Genomic DNA, 25,919 nt, shown 5'->3' on the forward strand with positions numbered 1-25,919 from the left:
TCTGTTCAGCTGTGATAGACAAGTCAGTTATTTATGTAAATATTGTTATGCATTTACACCTCGCTGTGAACTCCGGTGGCCCTTCATTGAACTCCGTCAGCCACCTTTGCCTCCTGCGATACAGACTACAGTGACGACAGGAGATTGAACCAAATGATTGATGGTTAAGGATTACTCTGGATCTGACAGGGAGATGGACACACAGCTGAACCTAAATATAGGCTTATATGGGGGGGCAGAGAGCGTCCCTAAACATAAGCATCAATTGTAAACAGGTAGTTGGGTAAGGGTAGAAAAGGAACAGTTAAGCCCACTTGGCTTTCCAGTCAAACGCCACACATAGGCTGGATGGAGATCCTTGGCAGGCCAGGGAATACCTGCAGGGTCATGTGTGTGAGAGACGAGCCATGTGTACCAGTCTCATGCATGTGAGCCATCTTTCAAACACTGGTGCAGTATGACCCACTTTTGTGATCCTCTCAAGGGAACTGATATATAGATAGATAGCTGTCAAGTTGTTCTTTCTTTTTATAGCATGTTTTAGCGCTTAATTGCCAAACAAGTCTTTATGCCAATTGGCGGTGCAAGAAATATATCGTCTTTTAGCGTCCTAATCCAAGTGTTGGGTATAAATAGTGTACCTGCAGAACAATGTATTTTTTCAACAACAACAAAAAATAATGTAATAGTTTTAATAGAAAGAACGTACACAACTTTTAAGAAGAATGCTCCAAACTGTTCCAATGGTTCAAAGTCAAGTATGGGTTACAAATGACCCTGATGTAATTGGGTAATTTTTGGATTGTTTTAAGCAGCAGTTTTGTCATTACAGACATGCAGAACATTTACACCATAAGTGACATTAAGGATTATAAATTACAAAAAAGCCTTCCAGCCAGGTTTTGAAGTGCAAAGGTTCAAATTCAACAATGTTATGTACTTTTGTCTCCTTAATATTGTTGGCGACCTTTTCAAAGTCATTCAATGAAAATTAAACGTTAAAGAGCAGCCATACAGAAATGTTTTTGATTTAGTCAATTTTGTAGACAAATTGACAAAATTATTTAAAAGTTATACATTAGGGTTTTACTTGCATCCTATTCCCAACATAATCACCTTTTCTCTTCTCAAACCATCTCAGTCTGCTTCCCTGCATTCCTCCCCAAAATATCTAACATGAGCTGTTCCGCTAATGTATTAATTCATGATATGGTGCAGAACTTTATGGTCTCTAATATAATGTCAATATTACAAGAAAACATTCACCAAATGTTTCCCCAGTCTTCTTATATTCTTTCAGCTCAATGAGCCAACATTTCCTGAATGTTCAAAGGTCTTGATGATCCTTGTTTTTTTAACATGATTCCATTCAAATGGTTGATAACGGCGACACGTTTCTGTTATAAATGGATATTTGAGCACTTTACAACTTCTGAAGTTAGTTTCTTTTCTTGGTTTGTGTCTGAGGAGAGAACAGGACCTTCTCCTAATCCAAGTGTCCTGTGTGACGTCCTGCATGCTTGGTTTACATAATGGACTCAGATTACACAGCACATGGATTGAAATTTTGCTCATTTTTGAGCATACACTTGGTTTGACTACTTCCTCCCACGACCCTTACTTTTTAAAAGTCTGTGTTTAAACTGTATTGGTAGCTACTACATTAGAATTTTAATTTAGAAAAAAAAAAATTTCAGTCATTCATTCATCTTCTAAACCTGTTTTTGTCCCTTTCGGGAGTCACTGGGCTGCCGGAGCCTATCCCAGCCACTCGTGGGCCAAGGCACGGTATACTGTAGACGGGTCAGAAATCTGTCGCAGGGCCACAATCACACACCCATGCACACTCACAATTTAAACAATTTAGAGTAACAAATTAACATATGAAGCATGTTTTTGGATGGTGAGGGGAAGCTGGAGCCCCAGGAGAAAACCCCCATGTGCACGGGGAGAACATGGGACCTGCATCACCGCTTAGCTGTGGTGGAGTGGTCCCCGCCTGTGATGTTGCATTTGGTTGTCTATGCGGCTGTTCACAGGGGGGGAGGTTCCAATTACCGGTACTAGCGTTTCCCGCATCATGTTTTTGTGCTCAGCATATGTTTTACAGCCTATTTTTCATTGTCATTTTCCATCAGTTAGAGAGTGGGAGGTGTGAAAGGCGTGGGGGGCTAGGTACGGGGAGGGGGGCCCTATTATTTATTTATTTATTTATTAATGCTTGCTTGTTTTTATATTTTGTTGTTTTAATGTAAAGCACTTTGTGTTATATTTTTATATGAAAAGTGCTTTATAAATAAAGTTTGATTTGATTTGATTTGATGTAAACACCACACAGAAAGCCCCCCCCCCCCCCCCACACACACACACACACAAAAGAGAGTCATTAAATTGTTTATTTTCAGTTATTTAATTATTATAGACCAATCAGGAAACCATTTATACTTTAGGCATTTTAATAAAAAAAAAAAAACTCTTTTCAGCCACAAAAAGTTATAGTTTAAAAAAAGCAAGAAAAGACAAAGTAAGCAAAAAATTAAAATGAAATAAAAAACTTAATCCAGCTAATGTGACTGACCAACCAGCAGTTAGTTAAACCAGCCTTTGACTATAATGATAATGTGGCACTACGAACAAAATGTTATGCCTAAAGGCGTACTATATAGATACAAAACATCTAAAAGAAAGACGAGGCGGAAACAGAGCAAGGGAGGAAGTATCCATCAGTGAGTGTGTGACAGTCACAGCACAGATAGAGGAAAGAGGGGAGTCATTCACAAAAGTAGCACATGACTTCATGACTGTTACATACTTGCACTGGTCTGACCTCAACGGTTTTGGGCAAATTTGGACAACATTTTTCGAAGCTCAATTTCTAAAGAAAGACTTCTTGTTCTGACTGACCTGCTGATCTTAAACATTTGTAATAGCCCAGGCAGCTGTGACAGATTTCAGGAGGAGAATGATAAAGCGACAGCTGTCGGGCTTATCTGAATGGATCTTTGAAAACCACAGACAACTGAACTTGGCTCCACCCAAAAATCTATTTGTCAAAAACAAAAGACATGCTTGTCTACAATCCCAAAAAGCCGCATGTCTGCAACTGTCAGGATGAATGTTGATCATCCGATGGCAACTGCAGACAAAAACATCACTCCTACATCTTGTAGAGAACTGTAAAGGCTGCGCAAATCCACAATAAGGAACCCAAGGATGGAGTGTGGCTTTAAAACCTCCTTCAACCAACATGCCATATATCCTTCCATGAATGCATGCAACAATAATACAGACTCCTACCTGAGCATGATGGCGAATTTGCCAGTCTTTCCTCAGCCCTCTCCCTCTCTATCCCTCTTGCCTCTCCTCTCTCCACCTCTACCAGCCAAAGCAAGGACTAAGAATAGCGGTGGACTAAATTCACACAACAACATGAGACTATCAGGTGATCGCAGCAACACAGTGTGCGCTGGACAATGCAGAGGCTACAGCACCAAAGCCGGACTGCTGACAGTCAGAAAGTGCTGTGATAAGAGTGTGACAGCAGGGATCTGATTGTGTTGCTTCTTGATCCTTTTTGTTCCTCTCTTGCTTGTTTACCCTCTTCTGTCCCCCTTTGTCCTTTAAATGAACAATTCTTCCCATTGACAGACAAGTGTTGGAAGACAAAGGCAAACAAAAGGGTCTAAACATGACATACCCTTTTCATACACATTGATTCCTTCAAACATTCTTTTTTAGACTGCTAATTCCAAATATGGGGGGGGGGGGGGGGGGTAGTCACAAAAACTAGAAGGATGGTGTGTGGAGCACTGAAACTTTTCACACGCCTCCTCGAGGTGCGAAAAAGCTTTTCCCCCAATTACTAAGCTTGAAGTTTATGCTTTTATCAAGTGGTGATCATCATTTACAAACATGCAGATTGCATAAAACTCTTAAATGAAGAAACACCTAAAACAATTGTATCAGCCATTTTTAGTACTTTTATGCAACTTCTACTTATCTTAATGTTTTCAAGAATAATGAGATCTGCAATAAGTGTTTGAATATTCAATGCGCTAACAAAGCCTTAAGGTTTTTTGTTTTTCAGCCTGAAGCAAACCCGTTGGAACAATACGGCTCCAAACTTTAGAAACATGTCTATATTTTTTGCAAATATTTAAAAAAAATGTTTAAGCATTTGAATAGTTAAAAGTTACTTTATTAGAAAATTGATCAAATGAAAGTTTGACAGAACACCAAATTATATTTGCCCCATGCAAATCAAATTTAGGAATACATGTGTTTGAAATAGTGAATGCATGACATTGTAAAGAAAAAATATGTCTGATGCATTCAGTGCCTGCTATCGCACTAAGTGGTAGATGTGATGTTGTTACATACTGGCAGGATTGTTAAAACCACAATAGCAACAAAAACAAAAACATGAAAAGCTGAATTACAGCAGCAACACCCGACTTTTTTTTCTCTGTAAAGTGTCTAGTCTGAATAAAAAAAAAAAATTAAGCAGCATCTACAGTTGCAGAGCTCAAATCTAAGCATGACCCGCTCAGAGTGTCAACAAAGATGTTTAGTTTCCTCCTGATGGCTGTGAGACTGACATCAGCCTATACTGGCCTCACAGAGTTTCCCTCCACAGCCACTAGGACATCTGTGCAGGATTGGGTTTGTCCATGTGTATGTGCATGTGTGTGCGTCAGAGACATAGGGACGGTTACATAAACATCCTTTCAGTCCAATTTGCGTGACCTTCATTTAGTCTTTGGGGCAAAACATTCAGCAAAGCCCTGCAGCTTATGGGTCCATCTCTGTGGTGTTTATAGCATTGCTGTATTTTCTTTTCTTTGATTAAACGGATTTCATATAAATACATCCCTACATCAACGATCAACAGTTGCAATGGTAAATGGTAAATGGCGTATACTTGTATAGCGCCTTTCTTCCTACAAGGACAAAGCGCTTTACAGTCACAGACCCATTCACCCAGTCACACACACATTCACACACACAGTCACACACTGCATGCATCTACTTGCAAACTTTGTATAAAACGTGAGACTGTGCTTGATTTTAAATATGAAGGGCTCACCTCAAAATGCTAAAACACAGACTACGCTGCACAAGCTGCATGTTTAAAAAAGGTCAAGAGAGAAAATAAACATTTATAATAAACTCATGAGGGTACGTGTGACAACTATGGGTGTTTCTTAAGGGACGATGATGGCAAATTTCTCAAAAACACGATAGCTCTGTCTTATCCAGTTTCTCAGTCAATGTATCACATTTTTTAATATAAACATGAATCTGAAATGCATTGAAGTGCATTTCAAGCCAGATTTATCTGAATTATGAACATTTACACACTTGAACTATTTGACATAAGTGACATAAAGAAACCTGCACGAGACAGACACTTCACTTTTTTTTTTAATTTAGGAATAAAAATAAGAGACTAACAGATCCCTAAACTCACAGTTTCCATGAATAAGTGTCAAAGCAGAAAAACAGGACATACATTTGGTCAGACAGCCCAGGTGACATGCTTATCTTAATCTTAAAGCACCTGACTGCCAGCATACTTTGCAGAATTAGGAACATTTGCATTCCAGCAATCACATGACACCAAGAAGGTTAAGATGCCTCAAGAAGTTTCTGTGCAAACAAGCTGTGTTGTGTTTCACTCTTTGAGGTTGGCTCAGACTTTGTGTTACCACTCTGAGATGCGGTGATGAAACCCCCTCGCATGTAAATACAACAGGAGGAGAGATGACAATGCCTGATGGGAATCTTTTAAAAGGCATTCTTAGCATAAAGGTGACTAGTATATCTTTGTTAAAAGACAATTCTTAGTTTCTATATATAAAAAGCAAACCTTTTTTGTTTTTCAAAAGTTTTTCTTGTTATCTAAAGAGTACACTTTTCCTGTATAGCAACTTGTGAATCACAAAGTCATGAGACAGGGAATGATGGGAGTGCCAACAAGAGAGCATGACCGAGTCTCGTACACAGTCACATGAAAAATAATTGAGTTAAAGCTATTTTGGTGTTTGGTCCAAGCAAAGCGCTTTCTGCAGGGAAAAATATTTGATCACTATAATTATTAAATGTATTCCTGAGCTTTGAAACAAACCAAGTTTAACTATAATTCTTGTTTTCTCGCATTCGTACGTTTATTAAGAAATGTACTTAAGTCAACAATGAGTTAGACAAACAATTTAAGTTTTTCTTGTACATATATTTATTTTCTCATGTTTGCAACAAAAAACGAGTAAGCAGTTGCAAGACTTTTCTCTCATCCAATTGAAATCAAAGATTTGCATAAAGATTTTTTTGCTGAGATAATCTTGTGCTCAAAAAAAATAATAAAAACAGCTTTAACATAAAAACAAAAATCAACCGGATAATAATAAACAGATCCAAGGCTTCACCTGGACGTTAACTTGACCGCAGATGTCAAGCTATACGCCGTGAAGCCGACTGCTGCCAGTTAGCAGCAACGGCTGTGGCATTAAATAGGATTAAAAGCTTCTGGCAATTCATTATCCGATAAGGATCTCCTGCATGCAGTTATGTAATTTCAGCTCCGGTCAAATTTCTGAAAACCATCGTTGATTTATTCATAATCCCACAATTCTTTCAAAATGGCTTTTTCCCCCCCGACAAGTGAATAACAGGGGTTGTTTGCAGAGTGTTCGTTCTGAAAGCAGGTACCAAAATATGCATTTGGAAAGTAATTAGAAAAGAGATTGAGAATATTTGTGCCGTGCTATGAAAGACTTTTGCCTCCTTCTCCGCCCTGCCAGTGATAAGCAAAACTCTTGAGCTGAAAAATCTGCCATAGAATAAATATATTAAATACATTTGGTTTTGGCTCCCTATAGAGAAAATGGAACATATTTCACTTATGAAATCTGACATTTTTGTATTTTCACAGCATTAAATAAAAACCAATTAATCCAAAACAATCTGACAAACTGAGCAAAAACAAAACCAACACCCTTTTTTGCCATCTTTAAGGAACATAATATCACCTTAAGTCATTTAAAACTAGTACAGTGTAAGGTGTATACACTCCCCATTTGATTTGTGGGCATTTTTTGTAAAACCATTACCATGACCCTGCAATTCCGAGAAGGCCGAGTATGACCACTCAAAAAAGTCCTGATAAGAACCTGATGACAGCGATCGTCTTTATAGAGCATTGGCAGAGGTACAGCAGTCACACAAGTCCACACGTGCAACATAAAGCTTAAGCACAAACCCACTCGGCTTTAAATATGCTTAGTAATAATTTAAATAAAATTAAAGCAGCCATGTAATATATTAAAGTTTTATTTGAATAAATTGATTCAGTAGAGATCTGACATCTCTTTAGAACTTTTAAGGTGTAGAAATTTGGCTTTTATCCAGAGCGTTGTTCTTTTTTTTCATAAACATGACCTGTTAAAATGACCTATATCCTGCTTTGCTTAAGCCTTTCAGAGTAAACTATATCCATATATATGATAATGCATTAGCTTTGGCCCACTAAAGAAGGATTTTTTATGAAATAAGAGCCATTTTCGCAGCCCTTTTTCCAACCTGGAAGTAAGACGGCTCGATCTCTGAGGCACCGCCTTTCGCTCCTTTTGGGTGCCGCCCATTTCATGACATCGACCTAAAGTAGGCCTCAGCAGCGTGTCTGCGTTACACCCATGAAAACAAACAACGTCCGAACTTTTCCAAAGATGCATGTGAAAATAAAATGAAAGCGTTTGGTCGATCACCGTTAGCTCCACTGAGAAAGTGGGTGTGTGAGTGTTAGCCTGGGGGCGGTGCTGGCAGCACAGACGCTTCCTGGAAGGGCGGGGCTCACTCTACGTCACAATGTGAGAACCCGCTTGTTTTCATGGGTTGGGAGGGGCTGGTGTTTAGAGCACAGGTTTTTAGAGGAGTATGCAGAAGTGCGTAAATGGGTCAAATTACTGCTTTTTTGTTGTTGTGAAGAATGAGAACTATAATACACCTAGAAGCTCAAAAAAGTTGATTTTACATGGTATAGGACATTTAAATGAAAATAAATTAAAAGCATTGCTCCAAATTGAGCTGCTTATGGAATAGAGGTCAGACTTCTTCTACTATAATAAGACCACTTCTCTTTCCATTTATCCTACAGTATAGAACAAAAATTCAAAATAATCAATAACACATATTGCAAAAAAAAAAAAAAAAAAAAAAAAAAAGTTATGTACGAATCACTTTTGCACATACACAATAGGATCTGATAGAATTCACCAATAATGGATGATAAAAAATAAATGCTTTTAAAAGTGTGTATTAAAAGAGGGGTCTACTTAACCCAACAGACACACAGGTTACAAAATATGCATTCTTCATTAACATCCAAAAGTCTGTCTTTGCTTATCCAGCTATGGCTGTGACCACAGCCATGTGATCATTCCAGAAACATGACAGGCCCAGCTTGATGAAAACCTCACATGACACACCACATTCTGAAACCATGTAGTAGGGGAAAGATCCTATTCCAGTCAGGAACCTGAGAAACGTCTTCTCCTGAACCATCATTAATGAAATGACCACTATAAATACGTTCCATGCAGCTTAAAACTTTGCAAAGCCTTCTGCAATGTCAAGCATTTCTAAATGTGGACAAGTATTCTGAGAATCATGTCGTTGCTATTAAAAATATAAAAGTTCACGTAGTTGCAATTATGAATTTTGCATCAATAAAAAAAATAAATCTCCAAAAAAATAATAATAATAAAGTTCTGCGTAATTTTTGAACATCTAAAAATAAAAAAAAGTTTTTTCCTTAAACATAACATAAATGTAAAAAGTTTTTTTATTATTATTAATTCCTGTGTATTGCTTCTACAGACTCCACACATTTCAGCACAAGCTTATTTTTAAGGAGCTGCATGACACAGGTCAAGAGGGAGGGTTTCCTCAGCAGGCTCCCGTGACAAGCAATCTGAGTCGCGGCACTGGAGACCGGCTGCAGATGAGCCAGAAACTCTCGGCGTATCGTACAGTACGCTTTCCATGGCTCAGGAGTTGCAGCTATGGAAACAAGAGAGGCTTTTAGGCTTTACTGCAGGGTGAGCCAACCCTCTACCCTCTGTGGTATTTTGAAAGCCACAATGATGCGGTCCGATTATGTTTTTGGTTGTTGACGCTTAATGTAGGGCAGCAAGATGTGAACAAAGACTAAGTTCAGTCAAACTTATTTGTGTGATTGTATTAGATGTTCTAGTTCCTTTATTCAGTCAGACTTAGGATTCAGGTTTGGAGTTTCTAGGACAAAGTGCCAGGAACCTCCAAATAACTAATAATAACTAACCCAGGCTACTTATAACAGCATTTAAAACAGATTTCTCACTGGTGACTGAATTAACCTGAAACTTTCTCCAGTCCAGCTGTTCCTCATACACATTCTAATGAAAGATACTTTAAAAAAATGTATTTTCTTTAACTCGGAAAACATTCATTCAGTATCCCTTGTATGTAAAACTACACTAGTCATAAATATTAGCACCCAAGTGTCCTTTCCCTACTGTCTATAGACAGATTTCTCCCCTTCAGAGCCATTTCATGGTTGATGAATGGGGGAAGCTTTAGCCAGAGGTATGAAGAGCACAGCTGACCACAGAGTTAACAGAACCGCCTGCTGTCTGTTTGCTCTAGACTGATGCCAACCAACACCAACTACTAAGCCTAATTACACATTTACACATGCGTCACTTTTTTTTAAATCACCTTTCTGGCCATCAGATGTGCTATAGCCCATGCTGGGTAAAGTGCCAGCAGCCTAACAAGAAGATGAGCTTTCATGACCACAAATAATTCACAGTTAAAGGACAACATGCGACATTGCCCAGTAAAAACGTAGAAATTCAAAGATTCCCCATTCAAAGCATACATTACTCTCATCTAGAAGGTGTGCTAGACTATCCTAGACTATCCTAGAAAAATAATTTCGGTGTAGTATTTTATCAAATACAGCGACAGTAATAAAGTAAAAGTCAACTTTTAGTTCTAATCAACTCAAACATGACATAACTTTAGCAAACTATAGTACAGACATCACTTTAGTCCAAATACATTTAGTTCATAATCCTAATTCAAAAATATATTTTGAAATACTTTTTTGAAAGCAGTATTAAAAATATATGAACATTTATTTTGCAATCTGTTTATGCACGAATGCAGTGGAAAGCAATTTTTGATTACTTTATTTTTACTAATAGATAGTTGTAAAACATACTAGATTTTGCCTCAATAGACACTGCTTTTGCAGTATCTGATAATAGGAATATAAAATACATCATTAAAAAGATAAATTAAATTATTAAAAGGTAGTTAACATCAGCAGAAATAAAACAAAATAATCTGATATGGGGGAAAAAAAGGTGAAAAGGCATTTATTTTCTTTTTCTGACCAAATATGGATCATTACTGGTTAGGGAAAACAAAACAAAGCACTGCAACATGAGAATATTTTTTTTAAAGATTTGTATACAAGCAAAATACATTTCTGAGGTGATGCTCCAGCATTTTTTCTTTAATTTTTAAATGTACAGTTCCACAACCCTTTTTCATATAACTAGCGATTTAAGAGTAATAAAAGTGGAGATGCAATAAAATATCAAAATATTTGCATATAATAAAGTTGCTTTTGCATGAAAAACATGTTTTTATTGGTGTAAAGCAATAGTCACTTTTAACCCAGACAATTCTGGTGGAGTTCTTTGTGTCTCAATTTCTAAAAATAAATAAATACAATGAAATTGTTACAAGTTTTGCTGTTTTATTGTGCATTTATATGTAAAAGAGGTCATTTTGTCCGTTTATTTCAAAGTGCCATCATATATTCGCAAAGGCATCCCATGTGAGAACTGTTGGTTCAGAAGCAGATCCGGACCGTCAATTCTGCATCTCCAAACGGGCCACGGAAGCTTTCACATGTCATCCGACAGAGCACACTGTGTCCTCCCTCTATCAGACCGAAACGGCGGAATACAATATCATCTGTGTACTTTGCTCCACGTTCAGCAAAGATGAGCAACACGGGAGAGGGTCTGCGCTGCCCTGCACGCGCTCAATTACTGCCAAAGACACAGAAAGGGAGGCACGAGGAGAAACAAAGGAAAAAGAGCGGCACACTGCTCCCTTATAACTTCTATAAGCAACAAACACAGACTCGCTAAAAGCTCAGAGTTTGTTTTAGCTACAAAATCACGTCATACACGGAACAATATTGGTTTAAATGTTTGGGATGAGATCGATATTGAGCCAAGTCGCACCAAGAAAGCGTGTCCTGCAGCTCGGCTAGTTGTTAGCATTAGCATGCTAGCTTCCCGCAACAACAGTCACAACACGTATCCCACGTACTTTACTTTACTTGTATACAAAGAGGTGCACAGGGGCTATTTAGAAGCCACACTTCCTAAACATTTACCACCCGAAGTTATACTTTCTTACCAAACAATACAGTGAATTTAATAAATAAATAAATAGCGCACACAACATTACACACACAAACCCCGAACAAACACACACAGGACAGCTACCTGAAAGCGACGTCTTCTTTGCTGCATCTAGGTGGTGGCGATGAAAATGCATTCTTCTTGTTGAAAAGTTTGTGGAAAAGAGTTGGAGGCATTTTGTTCCCACAACGAATTCGGCACGGATACCCGTTCTTTTCAAATCCACAAGCAAATTTTGTTCCTTGTAACTGTCTCCATGGGTGTCAGTCATATGACAGGCATTAGTCACAGGAGCACCTTGGTAACCATCTACATTTTCCTGATTGGCTAACCAGATACGGCTGCTACTACAAACTACGCGATTGGCTTATATTTTTGGACTGGAACCACGTGACCACAGACTTTTCCGTGTTGATGTTTTGTCTAGAATCGTTACGTCACTAAATTTAGTCTTTTACACCGGTTGAACTTCGGACAGAAACATGCTATAAATTTAACACTTATTTCACAAATATCCTTTTAAAAACAAAACAAAAAAATCCTAAATTGTACGTATACAGTGGAATACATTGACATATATATTAATGTTTACAGAACGTAATTTAATTTTAAATAGTTTTTATTTCACAGTTGTAAATTATACAAAAGATGAAGGTTTTACTATTTTGACTAATTTGCGCATTCTCATTTTTATCAAAAAGACACCTTTCAAAAATGTAACAACCTGATATTCAAAGGATTATTGAAAAAACATTTATAGAATTTTGAATATTAAAATAAAAACGTTGGCATACGTTTAACACGTGTTATATTTATTTTTATTTTTTAAAGAGGACAAGAAAACTGATACAGATGCGCCACCTAGTGTTCAACATTCACAACACATTTGGATTACATGCAAACATTAAAAATACAGGCTCTAACATTGTTTTTGCTTTATATAATATGCAGATACATTAAAAGAGGTTACAGAAGAAACAAAGCTATAGAAACACACATTACATATTAAAATATACCCACATCTTGTATAGTTTTATAAGGTTTAAAAACTCTTATTAGTATGTTTATTTTCTTGATGTCCTATACTGAAAAAGAAAATACAAACATTTACTGTTTTGAAGGCATTCATGTTTTATATCAAACTAATTTATGAGCTAGTTCTCTTTATTTGCCATTGTATTTGTTTTATTAATTTATCCATGTCTTCTAAAGTCAGAGTCATTTCTCACAGAGAGCATGTTCGTTCCAATCATGTTTTTATATTGTCATTTAGGCAAAAACTATGTTGTGCAACTGTACACTGTAGTATCAGAGTTAACTTCAGGTTAACTCAGATCTGCTTTTATTACGCAGAGGGCTTTGGGTGCCTACAGTAAAAGGAAAATAAAATGAGCACCTAAGTTTTGCACTTCTATCTCTCATGTTCTGAAAGAGAGCATCCATGTCAGCGTTGCTGGTAAAGTCAAAGAACATGGTTTTCTCAGTCTCAACAGGCCTTTTTGGGGTCACCGTTATTTCTTTTTTAGAGCTGATTTCATCCATTTTGGGCGTCTGTGCATCTGGTTTCGTCCGCTCAGAAACTCGGGATAGTTTCCGGATGGTGTCATTTATGCCTGAAGGTGATGGAGCATGTTTTTCTTTCAGAGGCTCAGAAATGACCGGGCTTTTGAATGATACCCTTTTTCTGCACACTATGGGCCTTCTCCCAACAAACTAGGGCAAAAACACAATTATTCAACTGCTACTGAAAAAACACAGTTGATTAACAAAAAACATTTAAAATGATGAAGTAACACATATTTTTCTTACATCTTGTGCAGGTTTCATCTCCTGAGATTTATCTGTAGATGCAGATTACAAAAAAACATAGGTATAATTTGGTTATAAAAATGGATTTAATACTATAAAAACAGAGAAACTTATAAATCATGTAGCTTAAAAATATTTCCTAAATTAAATGAATCAATTTGTATCTTACTTTCAGTGTGAGTTTCCTTCTGGTAGCTTTGTAGGGGGGGAAAAGACTGGTTGATTAAATATTAATTGCACAACAGCTTTCTTTCCAAAGATGTCAGCACTGAAACAACATTTAAAATCATTTCATAAATTTTTTAATGCAGTATTAATATATCCACTCACCTGCTCTCACTGTTCTTTTCAGCAACGTGTGTGGATACATCTAAACACAAAAACTATTGTAATTATTGAATTCAAGTTGAAAAAAAGTTCAGGTTGTCATTTCAATATTTTTTTCAAGTTTTCACCTATAATAGTGGACATGTTGGGTGGATGATACGTGTGGATGCTCTTTGAATGGCTTTCATCCAGCAGGGTAGAGTTTTTAACATTACAGATAATCCCAAGCATCTCCTCTCCATTAAGGAAAGTCTGTGTTTCCACTGCTGAAACAAGCCATGAAAAATATGACAAACTGTCCAGAAGAAACACAAATATTTCTGGGTAGATTTGAAGCCACACACAAAAACCACTACCTTCTCTTCTGAAAATCTCTGGGGAGGGATAACTGCTTAGGTTTGTCGAGGTAGAGGAGGATCTGCTGTCGCCATGCTCCTCTGAGTTAGACGTTGAGCTTGTTTCCATGACAAAAGATGTGACACTTTCTGGAGTGTCTCCAGCTCCAAAAGACTGAAGTATTGGAGAAGCTTTATTGCTTGCATTGCTTGTTTGCAAAATTTTTTGACGGTTAATAGGAGTTGCAGTTTTTTTACAAGGTTTAAAGCATGACACTGAAACGCGATGGAGAGGCGCAGTGTTGGCCTGCAAGTACAAAGAATAGTAGGGAAGTCTGGAAAAATAACATGGCAACTGTACACGGTCAAATTAGAACTGTTCTAAGCAAAAAGTAGGAAACTCAAAGTTTATTGGTTATATCTATTACATCTGTTACATCTATTTTATTAAGTATACTTAAGTATAAGTCAAGCAATACCATAGACTATGTGCATGTAGTGTAGGTAGTATACCAACTAAATACTTCTTCAGACTTAATTGGAACATTTTACGTTTACAATAAATTGATAGTATTTGAAAGTAAACTTTATTACCCCACTTTTAGTGCAGACTAAGTATACTTTTAGAACTCTTGGAAAAGACAACTTTTTGCAAAAGGTTCCCTTCCGAAAAAATTAGTACACTTGATGTTTACTGTATTAGGTTTACTTAGGTAGGTATAGCTATAGATAATACATGTGGTGTAGGAAATACGCTCAATGAATACTTTTTCAGACTAAATTGGAACATTTCAAGTTTCAAATATATTGATAGTATATGAAAGTAAACTTCAATTATACTACCTCACTTTCAGCGTAGACTAAGGATTCTTGTAATACCCTTAAAAAGACTATTCTGCAAAAGATTGATTTTAAAACAAAATACAATAGATTCTCAATTTCTGAACATTTCTAAAATAGACTCAGTTTTCTTTTAATATTTAATATTAATCTATTAAATATTGAATATTTTTGTTTACTTTCTCAATTAAACGTTGTTTATATTTCCAGAGTTAAACTGGGAGTTGGTGCACTTTATTTTGCAAACTTACCAACACTGCGCCTGCGCGTCGACCTGTGGAGAAACTCGTGCCACCATCTTCACATTCCTCCACTAAAGTGTCAAAATGTTTGTTCGGAAGAAGTCTCCTATTTCCTGAAACAAGTGATGTAGTTGGGTGTGGGATTACAACAAGAAAAACAACAACAAAAAATACCTGGGGGGGGGGGGAGTTCAGTGAACGACGTCATTTCCGCTTAAGATTCAAAACTTCACGTTAGGTCTGAAATGTTTGTTTCTTACGGTCTCGCCTCCAGCGTGTCGGTTTCAGTGGAGTGTCTCTTTTTTTGGGGAAGCCACTGTCACGACGGAGTCTAACCTGGCGTCGGTATCGGTCCATTTCAATTTTTTATATTATTTTATCACTCAACTCTAGATTTTCCACTTGGCGACCACACGCTTGGAGACAGGGCTGTCGTTGTCCGGCGGTTGCCTGGCAACCGAGAACACCTGCGTCCACTATTTAATTAGATGACTAAGTATTGCATGAGATTTTTCTTCTTTTTTTGGTGATTTTTTATCAAACAAAACAGGTAAAAATAATACAATCTATAATACAACTGAAAACACCAAATATGTAAATTTAAAGATTGCAGGATCACCTGACAACACTTGTGTGTACAAAGCTGAGGGACATGTCAAACAAAAAATACATATTTTCATCTTTTAGGCAATTTTTTTCAAGTCACAATAACTCCAGGAGTGTGACTGTGAATCATTCAATATCGACCATCTCTGCCTTTACACCATTTCAAGTTTTTCTTAGAAACTAAAGAAAAAAAGCTACATTTTTAAGTAAGGGGGGGGGGGGGGGGGGGGGGTTGTGTTAAATACTGTAAAATAACAGCACCTAAAATAGACTTTTTAAAGTATTGGAATTATTAAAAGGTAATATAAATAGAACTCTTTATCTCCTTACAGAATATCAATGGAAAAACATCTATACATATTCAAACATGCTTGAAATTCATAATATGATGAACATTATTTCTAAAAAAAAAAAAAAAGCCCAATTTGGATTTTTTTTAAATAAGAATGATAAGATGTCAAACTTTTAACACCAGATACTAGATGGAAAAAGCAAACAACACTTGTTTTAAAATCATTCCAGAAGATTTATTTCACTGCCCTGGTCACTTCCTCATCCTCCCTCATCCCTTTTGCTGTCATCAGCCATTACAAGGATATGGTGCCGATTCCATTTTACAGCAGAATAGATAAATAAGTACAATTCTTCTTACTACACGCAAAAGAAAAAAAAACAATTTCAAATTGCTTATTCAATAAATAAGCTTACATCTAGCTGTCATTTATATACATCCACACTGTTTATGGTTTGGGACGGTGATCACTTTTAAAACATTCGTTACTCCTATGTGTTCCTAAGTTCTTCAAAAAAAAACCTGTATTTTTTTTTAAGTTCATGTTTGTTACTTTCTATGAGAAAACATCTGTTTTGCCAGTTACAAAGTCCAGTGGGTGTGAGCTGCTGCACACAGCCTCACTTAAATGATTGTTGAATTTTTGTTTTTCATTGAAGTTCAATGCCAATGGTCCCAGCATTGCAGGACAAACTGCATGCATTGCCCTGAGCCCTGGTTTTCCATTAGTTTTTAACCTGACATTCTATTGAAAAGATGAGTAAACCAAACATGACTTCACTCGCAAAAGGAATACGAACGTTACTCCGGGCCAGTCCTTTGCATAAACTAAATGCATGCAAGATGAATGTCTCACCACTACGTTTTGGTGATGTGTTTTCTGCGATGAACTCCAAACGTATGGAGTGATGTGGTGGTGAATTAGAGACAGTGAGGCTCTACATCAAACAGTGCAGACAGCAAAAGCTACTACTTTCTTAGCATTGTCATTGTTGATGTCAGAAAGCAACTTATGTTTATTTTTTTCCAAGTGTATCATCATTTGGGATCAGACCCAACTGCAGCGACCAGTTTTTTGGTTCCAATAAAAGGGTTCTCCACCAGGGGTTCTTTTTGTTTCTTGACCTCCTAAAGCTACTCTACACACAAGAACTTCACACTTGCTGCCATACATCTGTAACTAGAGCGCACCAGGTCACTGACTGTTGCTTTAAATTGGGAGAGATAAGCCGTGGGGGAAAAAAAAGAGGGACTTTTTTCTGCTTTTTGTTAACTGAACTAGGACTGTTGGATAAAAGTAGCAGGTAGAGTTAAAAGGAAGATTTATGATGCCTAAAGGAAAAGCAAATCAAACAAATTAAGGATGCATTTATGAACTGACACGGTTTCCCCTTTTTATACACATGTACTGCATGAATCAAGATTATAAAAAGGAGCATCTGTTAAAAAGACAGCTTATTCAAGTTACTTTTTTATTTTAAAGTACTTGATAGTGCATTTTTTTAAAGTTATCACAGGTCAAAAAGGAAAGCATTTCCTTAATAAAACCGGAGGAGCAGTTTTTTGTAAATATATATGTAAGAATTTAATTGAATTAAATTCCGCTTTTAGCTTTTTAAGTGCCATGCCATTTCTTAAGGAAAGTTGTTATTACATACTTAAATAACTATCCTTTTAACATATTTTTTATGACAGTATGTGTAAATGAAACACACTGACTTTGTACAAAGTATTCCACTTTATTCCTCTCTAATTTGTTTTACTTTAGCCATTCTAAATCTTCCACGATTGGGCTACTTTTTTTGTTTGCTTTCACAGAAATGTTTGGCCTCGTGAGGCCCGTTTGCAGGTGAGTTGTTCAGATCAGCAGATCTTTGTGTCTTGTAGCGTACAGGAACTGAGGTCTTCTAGCTTTCACATGGAGATGCTGCTGTAGAGCTGGTCAATTTTCTGCTTGAAGAACTCCTTCAGCTCCGGCCTCTTGGCCTTCAGCGTGGGAGTCAGGAGGCCATTCTGAATGGAGAACATCTCGTTATGGATGTAGATGTTCTTAACCTTTAAAAGAAAAAAAAGTCAAATGAATACACAAGAAGTTAAAATGGAATTAATGTGTTAATATTTTGTTTTTTATTTTTGGTGTTTAATTTTATGAACAAGTATCAATTCATGTTTTACTTTTTATTTTTTTAATATAATTTTGTTAAAAGAAAAAGTCTAACATCTTATGAAAGAATGCAAACTAGCCCTTGTGCTCTCCTATGGGGTCCATATGACCCGATCCCTACATTGACGTGTTCTCCCTACCATGACAAAGGTGGATAAAGGTGGAAAGATTTCATGTAATCCATGGACACCAGTGAAGATCACAAATCATTGAAGAAAAAAGGTTCAGAGCACTGTCTAGTGGGTCTAGATGACCCAACTCCCAATGTAAAAGTGCCTAAGATAGCACAAGGGCTAGAGACTATATTTCTTTGAGTCTTTCTGCAAGTTATGTTATGACATTCTGTGGAACATTTTGCTCAGGAATGCTGGAATTTCCTCCCATACTTCTGGGAGTTTATTATAATCCTTTGGGTCCAAATCTATAACTGAATGTTGTGGCTTCTGAGATCCAAAAACATTGAAGAAATAGATGATTTATGTCATGTGCAATATAATCAAACACAGTCTTTAGATCTTTTTATTTTATTTTACTGGTGAGATAAATGTCTAGTGGACTATATTTTATACTCCAGGAAAAACTAGCTTTTACACTCAAAACCAGATTTAAAATTTCTTTTTATTTTCAATTTTTGACTCCAAACACACCATAACATTCTGATGGATTTATGTATCCTCTTGGTTTAAAACCTTTTTGATCATTTTTTTCAAAAATGAGAAAACTCCTGTCTTTACCTGTTCAAATGAGTGGAGGCCGCTGGCTTTGCCCAGACGTACCAGATCTTCAAGGATCGCCTTCTTTAATTCCTGTGAACAAAAAGGGAATCTAGTTGAATTAAACATTGGAATTCATTTCTTTCATAGTTAGTTCTTTAAACAGAGTCAGTATCTGTACGCCTACCGTGTTTTTACATAGGTCCTTATAAGTCCCCAAAATTCCTTTCTTCTTTGCCCAGTCAGGCATGATTTCAGGGTCAGGAACCACAATCCCCACCAGACAGGACTGGAAGAAAAAAACACAAACACATCCGTCACACAAAACCCTTTAAGACGCCAAGAGGCCATCGATTACATGCAGCCACTGAGAAAGAACAGTTAACTTGCTTTATAGGACGTTTTATCAATACCTGCAGACTATCTCCGTGAACATAAAGCTGAGCCACAGGTTCACTCCTGATGTAGATGTTCTCGATCTTCTCCGGGGAGATGTACTCGCCCTGCGCCAACTTAAAAATGTGCTTTTTCCTATCAATGATCTTAAGTGTGCCATTCTGGGGGGGACACAAAAAATGCATAGAAAAATGATCAAAAACAGAAGTTATTCTAATAAATGTCATTGAATCGTAAAGGTTTTACAGGTGTATTTACATACAGGTAACCATTTGCCGATGTCTCCAGTATGAAGCCAGCCGTCTGCATCCAGCGTCTCCGCCGTCCTCTCCGGGTCTTTGAGGTAACCCTTGAACACATTCGGCCCCTTCACACAAACCTGGAGGACCAAAGAGGAAGGATGGCAAGAGAAACAAGTTTTGGGGGTCTAAAATGAAGTTGATCTGTTTTGACTTCGATGTTGTTTTTTTTGGGTGCAGGATCAATTTCCTTACCTCTCCCTCTCCCTTAGAAGCAAAGTAATTCTTCTCAGGGACATCAACCAGTTTGATGAGATTGCATGGTAGTGGAGCACCAACGTGACCTTTTGATAAGAATAAAAAAAGGAATACTTAGTTGCCTTTTTAGTGATTTGTCTTTGTTTTTCCAACAAATTTAAACAGATTTCCCCCATATTGACTCCCATCACCCCTGTGTACATAAGTATTTTTTGTATTTGTACATTTTGTGATAAATCATTTGCAAGGAGAAGATAAAGTAATTTAAAAGGTTTTTAAACCTGAAAAGTATTTTTTGTCTAAATATTTCACAATGTATCACTACTGACCAGCAGAGGGCGACAAAAAACTTAACGTGGAAGGGCCTGCATAAGATGTTATATAACAGACCCCATTAACCTTTTCTCTTTAATATATATATATATATATATATATATATATATATATATATATATATATATATATATATATATATATATATATATATATATATATATATATATTATAAACAGCAAAAATAACAGTTTATTTGCTTTCTTTGTACTCAAACGCTGTGAGGGGTCCGGGCCAAAAACAATTAAAATACAAAAAAGGGTAGATAATTTGTGAACAATAATACATACATATGCATTGAAAAGCAGAATGTAAGGTTAACGGAGTATGTGAGAAAGTAGTATCAAGCTGATTAACTAGTGGGATAGCAATGCCATTCCACTGAACCCAAACTCAGCCAGATCGCTGGGTAAATGCTCCAGCGATCCATGAAAAATCCATGAAAAAAAATTCATAAAAACATTTTTTTTGTTCCTTAACTTGGCACCAATTCTTTCCATTGGTAGGGTTTTGAAATGTTCTTTATACTACTGAGTTACAGTGGGAGTTTTTTGTCTAATCCAGTTAAATGAAATGCACTTTTGTGCTAGAAAAAGGAGTGGAGTTTTTACTAAGTAGGTTAATTTTACTCTTGTCTAGTTTTTTCATTGGTGGCAACCTTAGTAGGAACTGACCCGGATTCTAAAAGATAGACTTGATCTGCCTCATTGTGAAATGACAACAAACTGAATGATAAATCAATTGTTTGCATGAAAAACTGATTTATTGGAGCAGCAATAGTGAGAAAAGAGTAACAAAAACATTGACTTCCTCGTTTCTCTCTGACGAAGTTCTTAAGTATGTTTACTTGCACCACTTGCATTCAGTGTTGTCATTTTTTTGAGGTGTTTAAACAAGCAAACATTTAGGTGTCTATGGCAAGAAAAAAGGAGGATAGAAGTTTCTTCTAGAGATTCTTTTATCTGCATTTGGGCCATTTACCGTCTGCTATCTCATGCAAAAAGCTGCAGGTGCTTTAACGTTTCGACTAAACAAAGTATGTTGCACAACAAACCTAATCACAGATTTAGGTGCACTTTGATCAAGTATTAAATGGAATGTTAGGCCAGCTTCTCTTAAGCAAAGTCTGACACTGAAGCTGTTCTACAAACCTCCACTTACTAGACAAGGTAGATGCACATTGGAAACAGTTGAAGCAGTTTACTTTTTACCTGATTGAGATTCTGTACAGTTTGATAAAAACCTGAAAAAATGCCGTTAGCTCATAATCTTTTGTCTGTGATGAGCAATGCTTGAAGTCACCTAAGACGTCTTTCATCTCAACCAAATTAACCTTTTCAAAGAGTCTCCCTGTGTTGCCTAAAATAGCAGGTACAGATTCAGCCGTCCCTTGTGCTGCTTTGTTTGGAGATTCCTTCACACTGAATTGAATGGACACAAGCTCTAATAACAAACAAGTTACATCACTGACGTAGAGTCACATCGAAGTGCTTCCATTTTGTGATCAAGACCCAGAAGCTAAAAGAGCCATCTTAAAGTAAAGCTTTAGTGAAACGTACCTGGAGTCCAATCTCCCGGTGTGGTATAGGTGCAGCCGGCCGTGCACTCTGTCTGACCGTACGCCTCGTACACCTGAAGACAGACACAACACTGAGAGCCGCTGCAGGATGGAGCCCACTGTCTTTGTATTGCATACCCTCACTACTTGTCCAAATCTACAATATTCAGTGCCCTAGGAATTTCCCAGGATTCATTAGTGGTGAGCATGTGTCCACACTGCGTTAAAATCCAGGGCACTAGATAGTCCGGACCTGCACTATGTAGTCTTTTAGGAGTTAGGGAATTCAGACACAGTGACGCAGCGCGTGTTATATTAGTATTCTTCATTTTGGGACTATTTTTGGAGCAATTCAGCAAAATATTTTTCAGCAGTTAGATATCTAACAAACTACAGGGTGAAGATGCACTGCATGCTGGCGTAGTTAAATATCCAAGAGAAAGTAGAGGTTGAACTGAAGATGAATAGGAAGAGAGCATGAAAGCGTCCCACAAGCAGAGGAAAGTGATGCAGTTCCATGGTGTCAACAGGGAACACAAAGAATCAAACTGGATACATGTACAGACTCAAATATACACTGAAATTCTTTCTCCATAAGTTACTATTATGATTTTTTTTTTGCATTACTCTAAATGGTACTTATCCTCTTTCATTGGGACTTCTAACTTTGATTTATAACATCATTTTATGAACAGGACAGTCGTGTCACATGACCTCCAACTTTCACTTGATCACCAAACACAAGTGTTGTTGTGCAACAACACTAACCTATTAAAAATCAGCTTTCAATAGAAGAAAAATCATTTCTTTCTCTTGGATTAAAAATTAAAAAAACTCACAGCAAGGGAAATGTATTTCTTAAATGCTTGTGGAAATACAAGCAGCAACATTAACCCTGGGAATTCCACAGAACTGAGCTTTATTGTTCCAACACTACATTCACATGCCACTGCTTGGTTCACCCACATAGATTCTTTATTACCGTACATTAGATTCAGATAAACTGGATTAAAGCCCTCTAATTCTAATTTTTTTATAGCAAAAGAGTTGTCAAAGTTAACTTAAAGCAGGAGCAGATGCATTTCTTCAATTTCTATTCCCAGCATGAGCAGACATGAGCACAGAGAAGACATTCTTCAGAGCTTTTGCTCCCACTGCCCAAGCAGATAAGACCCGAGGTCAGCTTTGTCGTAATGAGACTCCTAGAAGCTGTTCGACTGGAGCTAAGAGAGCTCTTTCAAAGTAACACAGTTATGCGTCCCACAAACCATAAATGATGTGAAATCCCCTTATCCCTATGCAAGTCTCTCAGATAAATCACGCCTGAATCTAATGGCAGTCGTATTTAATTAATTTAAAATAAAGCAACAAAGAAAAATCCATAAAGAGGATTAGGAGCTGCAGCTCAGACAGTATTTCCTGTGTCCAACTTTTTTTTTAATCATCTTTTACATTCATTCAAATGAAAGTGTTTCAACTACAGTTGAGGTCAAAATGTGTTTCCTTCACATTTGGTTTTTAGTAGGTTTAACAAACAGATGCATCAATTTGAACGTTTTTTAAGGGGGACTGAAGTGAAAAAGCCGCACTGATGTCAAACCTGGCATCCCAGAGCTGCTCTGAGGAAACCCAGGACGGTGGGTGAGGTAGGAGCGGCTCCTGTGATTATCATCCTCAATCTTCCTCCCAGGCTGGCCTGTGTGAGCGGAGAACACATTCAGAGACTTTGTGTGTTTCGTGGGAAGAAAAGCAAATGTTTTATCAACAACATTTATAACAATCAGATAAAAAAAGAAAATGACGGGCAACAAGAAGGCAGATTAAGTTGAGCATTTAGCTGACTTTAATAGGGAAAATACCATATATTAAATCAAAACAAATTATAGTGCTTATCCACCATCATAGACTGTTTCTCATATTTCTTTGCTGGTAACTGCAAATGAACGACTGTCCACAAGTGCTGCTACACTTCCAGTAAAAGGTACCATTTCTTTACTTTCAGTCTTACTCACAGTCTGGAGTTTAGGGGGGAGTCAGGGACTCTCCTGCTGCTTAGGGAGTGGAAAAACCATTTACCTGAATCTTACTGAAGAATATTTTGTCCCAAATACTGTCGCTGCGAATGATTCCACTGCTGACTTCAGCACCTTTTCTCTTGGCAGCAAAGTTGAGCAACCAGCGCTTCAATGGGGTGTTTGCCTGGCTAAAAATCTGCACGAAAAGTTAAAAAAAGAAAAGAAAAAAAGTCTCAACCGGGTTCAATTTGATTGATTTTCTCCTTTACATCACTTCTTCTAATTTGAAGGGTTTAAAAGCTTAAAAGCAAAACAACTGGAGGAGTGTTTTTTTCTTCACCTTGTCATACATGCGGTTGAGAAGCCGAGGCACCACAGGGAAAATTGTCGGTCGCAGGGCCTTCATGTCGTCCGACAGGAGCCGAATGTCCCCTTGATAAAATCCAATCCGGCCTCCATGACAGTAGACTACAGACTGCACAGACAGACAGACAGAAAAAAACACTCGACACTTTTCTGTCTGTTTCTAAGAAAAAGCACATGGGGGAAAAAAAAGGTATTTTTATAGTCGTCGTTACTGTTCATTTTTTAATGTGTGAATTCTCATAAACTTTCAGGTGTTTTTGGGATGTATGGAAAAGCAACCCAAAGTCCCACTAATATACACACCTGAGTGTTAAGCATGGAGGCATTGTATCTCACTTTTAGTCATTGGTACGACTAAAATGTGGATTTGTTCTCCCGACCTTTCAGCCTTAGGGTGGACACTCTACCACAGGGCCACAGAGCTGACAATGCACTTGTAAATGTGACAGCTGGCATTCCCACTTTCACAAAGTCCGTCAGCAGAACAGACAGATTTTGCAGTCAACATGTTTTATTTCGGAAGTGATGTGAAAGTGGGTTTAGCATTTCTTTGTTATATTATTACAAACGAAATGCTGGACAAAGAAGAATGCAAACTTGATCCTGTGAGTAAAGTGTGTGAGGATGAAGAGATAAAGAAAAAAAAGTCTCTTTGTAAAAACGCTAGAGAAAAAACAGCATAAAAGCCCAACATTTACTGTTAGTGTGTCTATTTTATGGCAATTTCAGGTAGAAAAGAATGTTAACATTTAGATTAATATTTTTAAAAATTTTAAAATGTCTTTAAACTTAATACAAATATGTCATGTTCAATGAAAATAACATTATTAAGTTGGCACAGAAGCCCTTTTTTGTTTTAAAAGAAAACATAACATTATTATGATAGTATTTTTATAGAAAATTCCTTTTAAAAAAAAGTGTCGCTAAAAGTAATAGCAACATTTTTTCTTTTATTTGTTCCCACGAAAACAAAACAATACAACACACAAATTTTTTTTATTTGTGACAAAGTAAGGGGAACAGAGAAAAGAAAATATGATGTCTGCCCCTTTTACTTTATTTTTGGCGATAACATTAGTTATGTGAAGAGCTTTAGAAATAAAAATAAATATTTAAGACTTGTGCGGTCAAATGTTTCACTGAAGTTATCCATATGGGTAAAGAAAAAAAAAGAGTGAGATCCCTAACTGATCGTCTACCTGCAAAGTATCGGAATATTATCGGTCTACTGAAGCAGGAATGGCCAAAAGCATTAATGATGTATAACATCTATAAGGTCGACTTGGGAGCTGCTGGGTAATGTAGTCAATGTTTTCATTATGAGTTTTCAGAGACTTTAAAAAGTGCAACAGATCTTTAAAATCCGATGCAATCCTCACACCTGGTCTACATGGCTGACTTTTTAGAGTCCATCTTTTTCTCATACGCATAGCCTACCATTTGGGGGAAAACAAACAAACAACAGCCTCATCAGGTTGCGTGACTTCTCATTTTTATAGCATGCAAAAGTATCTCTGAGTTTGGTTTGCAAAAATTATACTCAGAGCTCCCTTTTCACTGATATAGTATCATTAATTGTTGAGTCAGAATATTTCAAAAAAGCAAATATTTGCAAAAAGTGTGCAAATTTACAAAACAAGCCCCTCTTGAACACCACAGGCTGCTGCAGCTCATTTGCAGACGGTGCCACTGAGGTTGTGACTGCTGCCTTGAATGAAGGAAGTAAATCAAACAAAACACATCTCTTCTGGTTGCTGAAACCATCCGAGAAGACGGCAAATCTCTTTGCTCTGAGATATCAAGCACTGCAGTGTGAAACCGTTAAACTCGTGTAACCTGTTGTGCTGCTTTCAGAAAAATCTAGGTGGTTTCCTGTGTCTCGGTCGCACGGTTCTGTCAACACTGCCATGTGCACGGCGTGCAACTTATCCAGCCACAAGTGA

The 25,919-nt window shown here is 37.1% G+C and overlaps 3 protein-coding genes across 7 annotated transcripts in view; all 3 read right to left on the reverse strand.

Moving 5' to 3' along the window:
- The window catches only part of fnip1 (folliculin interacting protein 1), a 33,923-nt gene extending 22,149 nt beyond the window's left edge, over positions 1-11,774 (reverse strand). For 2 of the 3 annotated variants that reach the window (XM_011483169.3, XM_004076107.4), the window contains exon 1: positions 11,568-11,774. In XM_011483169.3, the coding sequence (XP_011481471.1) occupies positions 11,568-11,659 (92 nt within the window). In that variant the 5' untranslated portion in view covers positions 11,660-11,774. Of the gene's footprint in view, positions 1-3,297; positions 3,698-11,567 lie in introns of those variants that run through there. The other variant, XM_020708664.2, reaches the window with a different exon arrangement.
- Positions 11,775-12,274: 500 nt separating this feature from the next.
- On the reverse strand, positions 12,275-15,548 carry LOC101165494. 2 transcript variants are annotated; one of them, XM_011483168.3, is made up of 8 exons: positions 15,297-15,548; positions 15,046-15,149; positions 13,976-14,261; positions 13,748-13,882; positions 13,623-13,662; positions 13,462-13,487; positions 13,293-13,324; positions 12,275-13,196 (listed from the first exon to the last, which is right to left on the reverse strand). In XM_011483168.3, exons 1-8 carry the CDS (start codon positions 15,391-15,393, stop codon positions 12,804-12,806), a joined length of 1,113 nt encoding a protein of 370 aa, XP_011481470.1. In that variant the 5' UTR covers positions 15,394-15,548; the 3' UTR covers positions 12,275-12,803. The 2 variants fall into 2 exon arrangements, with proteins under 2 accessions (XP_011481470.1, XP_004076154.1); XM_004076106.4 differs by having other exon boundaries at positions 13,748-13,885; positions 15,297-15,547.
- Positions 15,549-16,144: 596 nt separating this feature from the next.
- Positions 16,145-25,919, reverse strand: part of LOC101163681 (long-chain-fatty-acid--CoA ligase 6) — a 35,488-nt gene continuing 25,713 nt past the window's right edge. For both annotated transcript variants that reach the window (XM_004076100.4, XM_020708665.2), the window contains exons 12-21: positions 23,951-24,085; positions 23,672-23,806; positions 23,196-23,291; positions 21,597-21,669; positions 19,702-19,790; positions 19,470-19,586; positions 19,225-19,368; positions 18,999-19,100; positions 18,833-18,904; positions 16,145-17,989 (exon numbers count right to left, since the gene is read on the reverse strand). In XM_004076100.4, coding sequence (XP_004076148.1) covers positions 17,849-17,989; positions 18,833-18,904; positions 18,999-19,100; positions 19,225-19,368; positions 19,470-19,586; positions 19,702-19,790; positions 21,597-21,669; positions 23,196-23,291; positions 23,672-23,806; positions 23,951-24,085 — 1,104 coding nt within the window. In that variant the 3' untranslated portion in view covers positions 16,145-17,848. The remainder of the gene's footprint in view (positions 17,990-18,832; positions 18,905-18,998; positions 19,101-19,224; positions 19,369-19,469; positions 19,587-19,701; positions 19,791-21,596; positions 21,670-23,195; positions 23,292-23,671; positions 23,807-23,950; positions 24,086-25,919) is intronic.

The sequence above is a fragment of the Oryzias latipes genome, chromosome 14 (genome assembly GCF_002234675.1).
Source record: "Oryzias latipes chromosome 14, ASM223467v1".
Lineage (NCBI taxonomy): Eukaryota > Metazoa > Chordata > Actinopteri > Beloniformes > Adrianichthyidae > Oryzias > Oryzias latipes.

What these genes read in the sequence shown, in the direction of transcription:
- LOC101165494 (XM_004076106.4), bottom strand. Translation starts at nt 15,393, where the DNA reads ATGGACCGATACCGACGCCAGGTTAGACTCCGTCGTGACAGTGGCTTC. An exon ending in CAACATGTCCACTATTATAG is followed by an intron (nt 13,663 to 13,747) that starts GTGAAAACTTGA and finishes TTTTGTGTTTAG; the next exon opens with ATGTATCCACACACGTTGCT. An exon ending in GAAGGAAACTCACACTGAAA is followed by an intron (nt 13,325 to 13,461) that starts GTAAGATACAAA and finishes CTGCATCTACAG; the next exon opens with ATAAATCTCAGGAGATGAAA.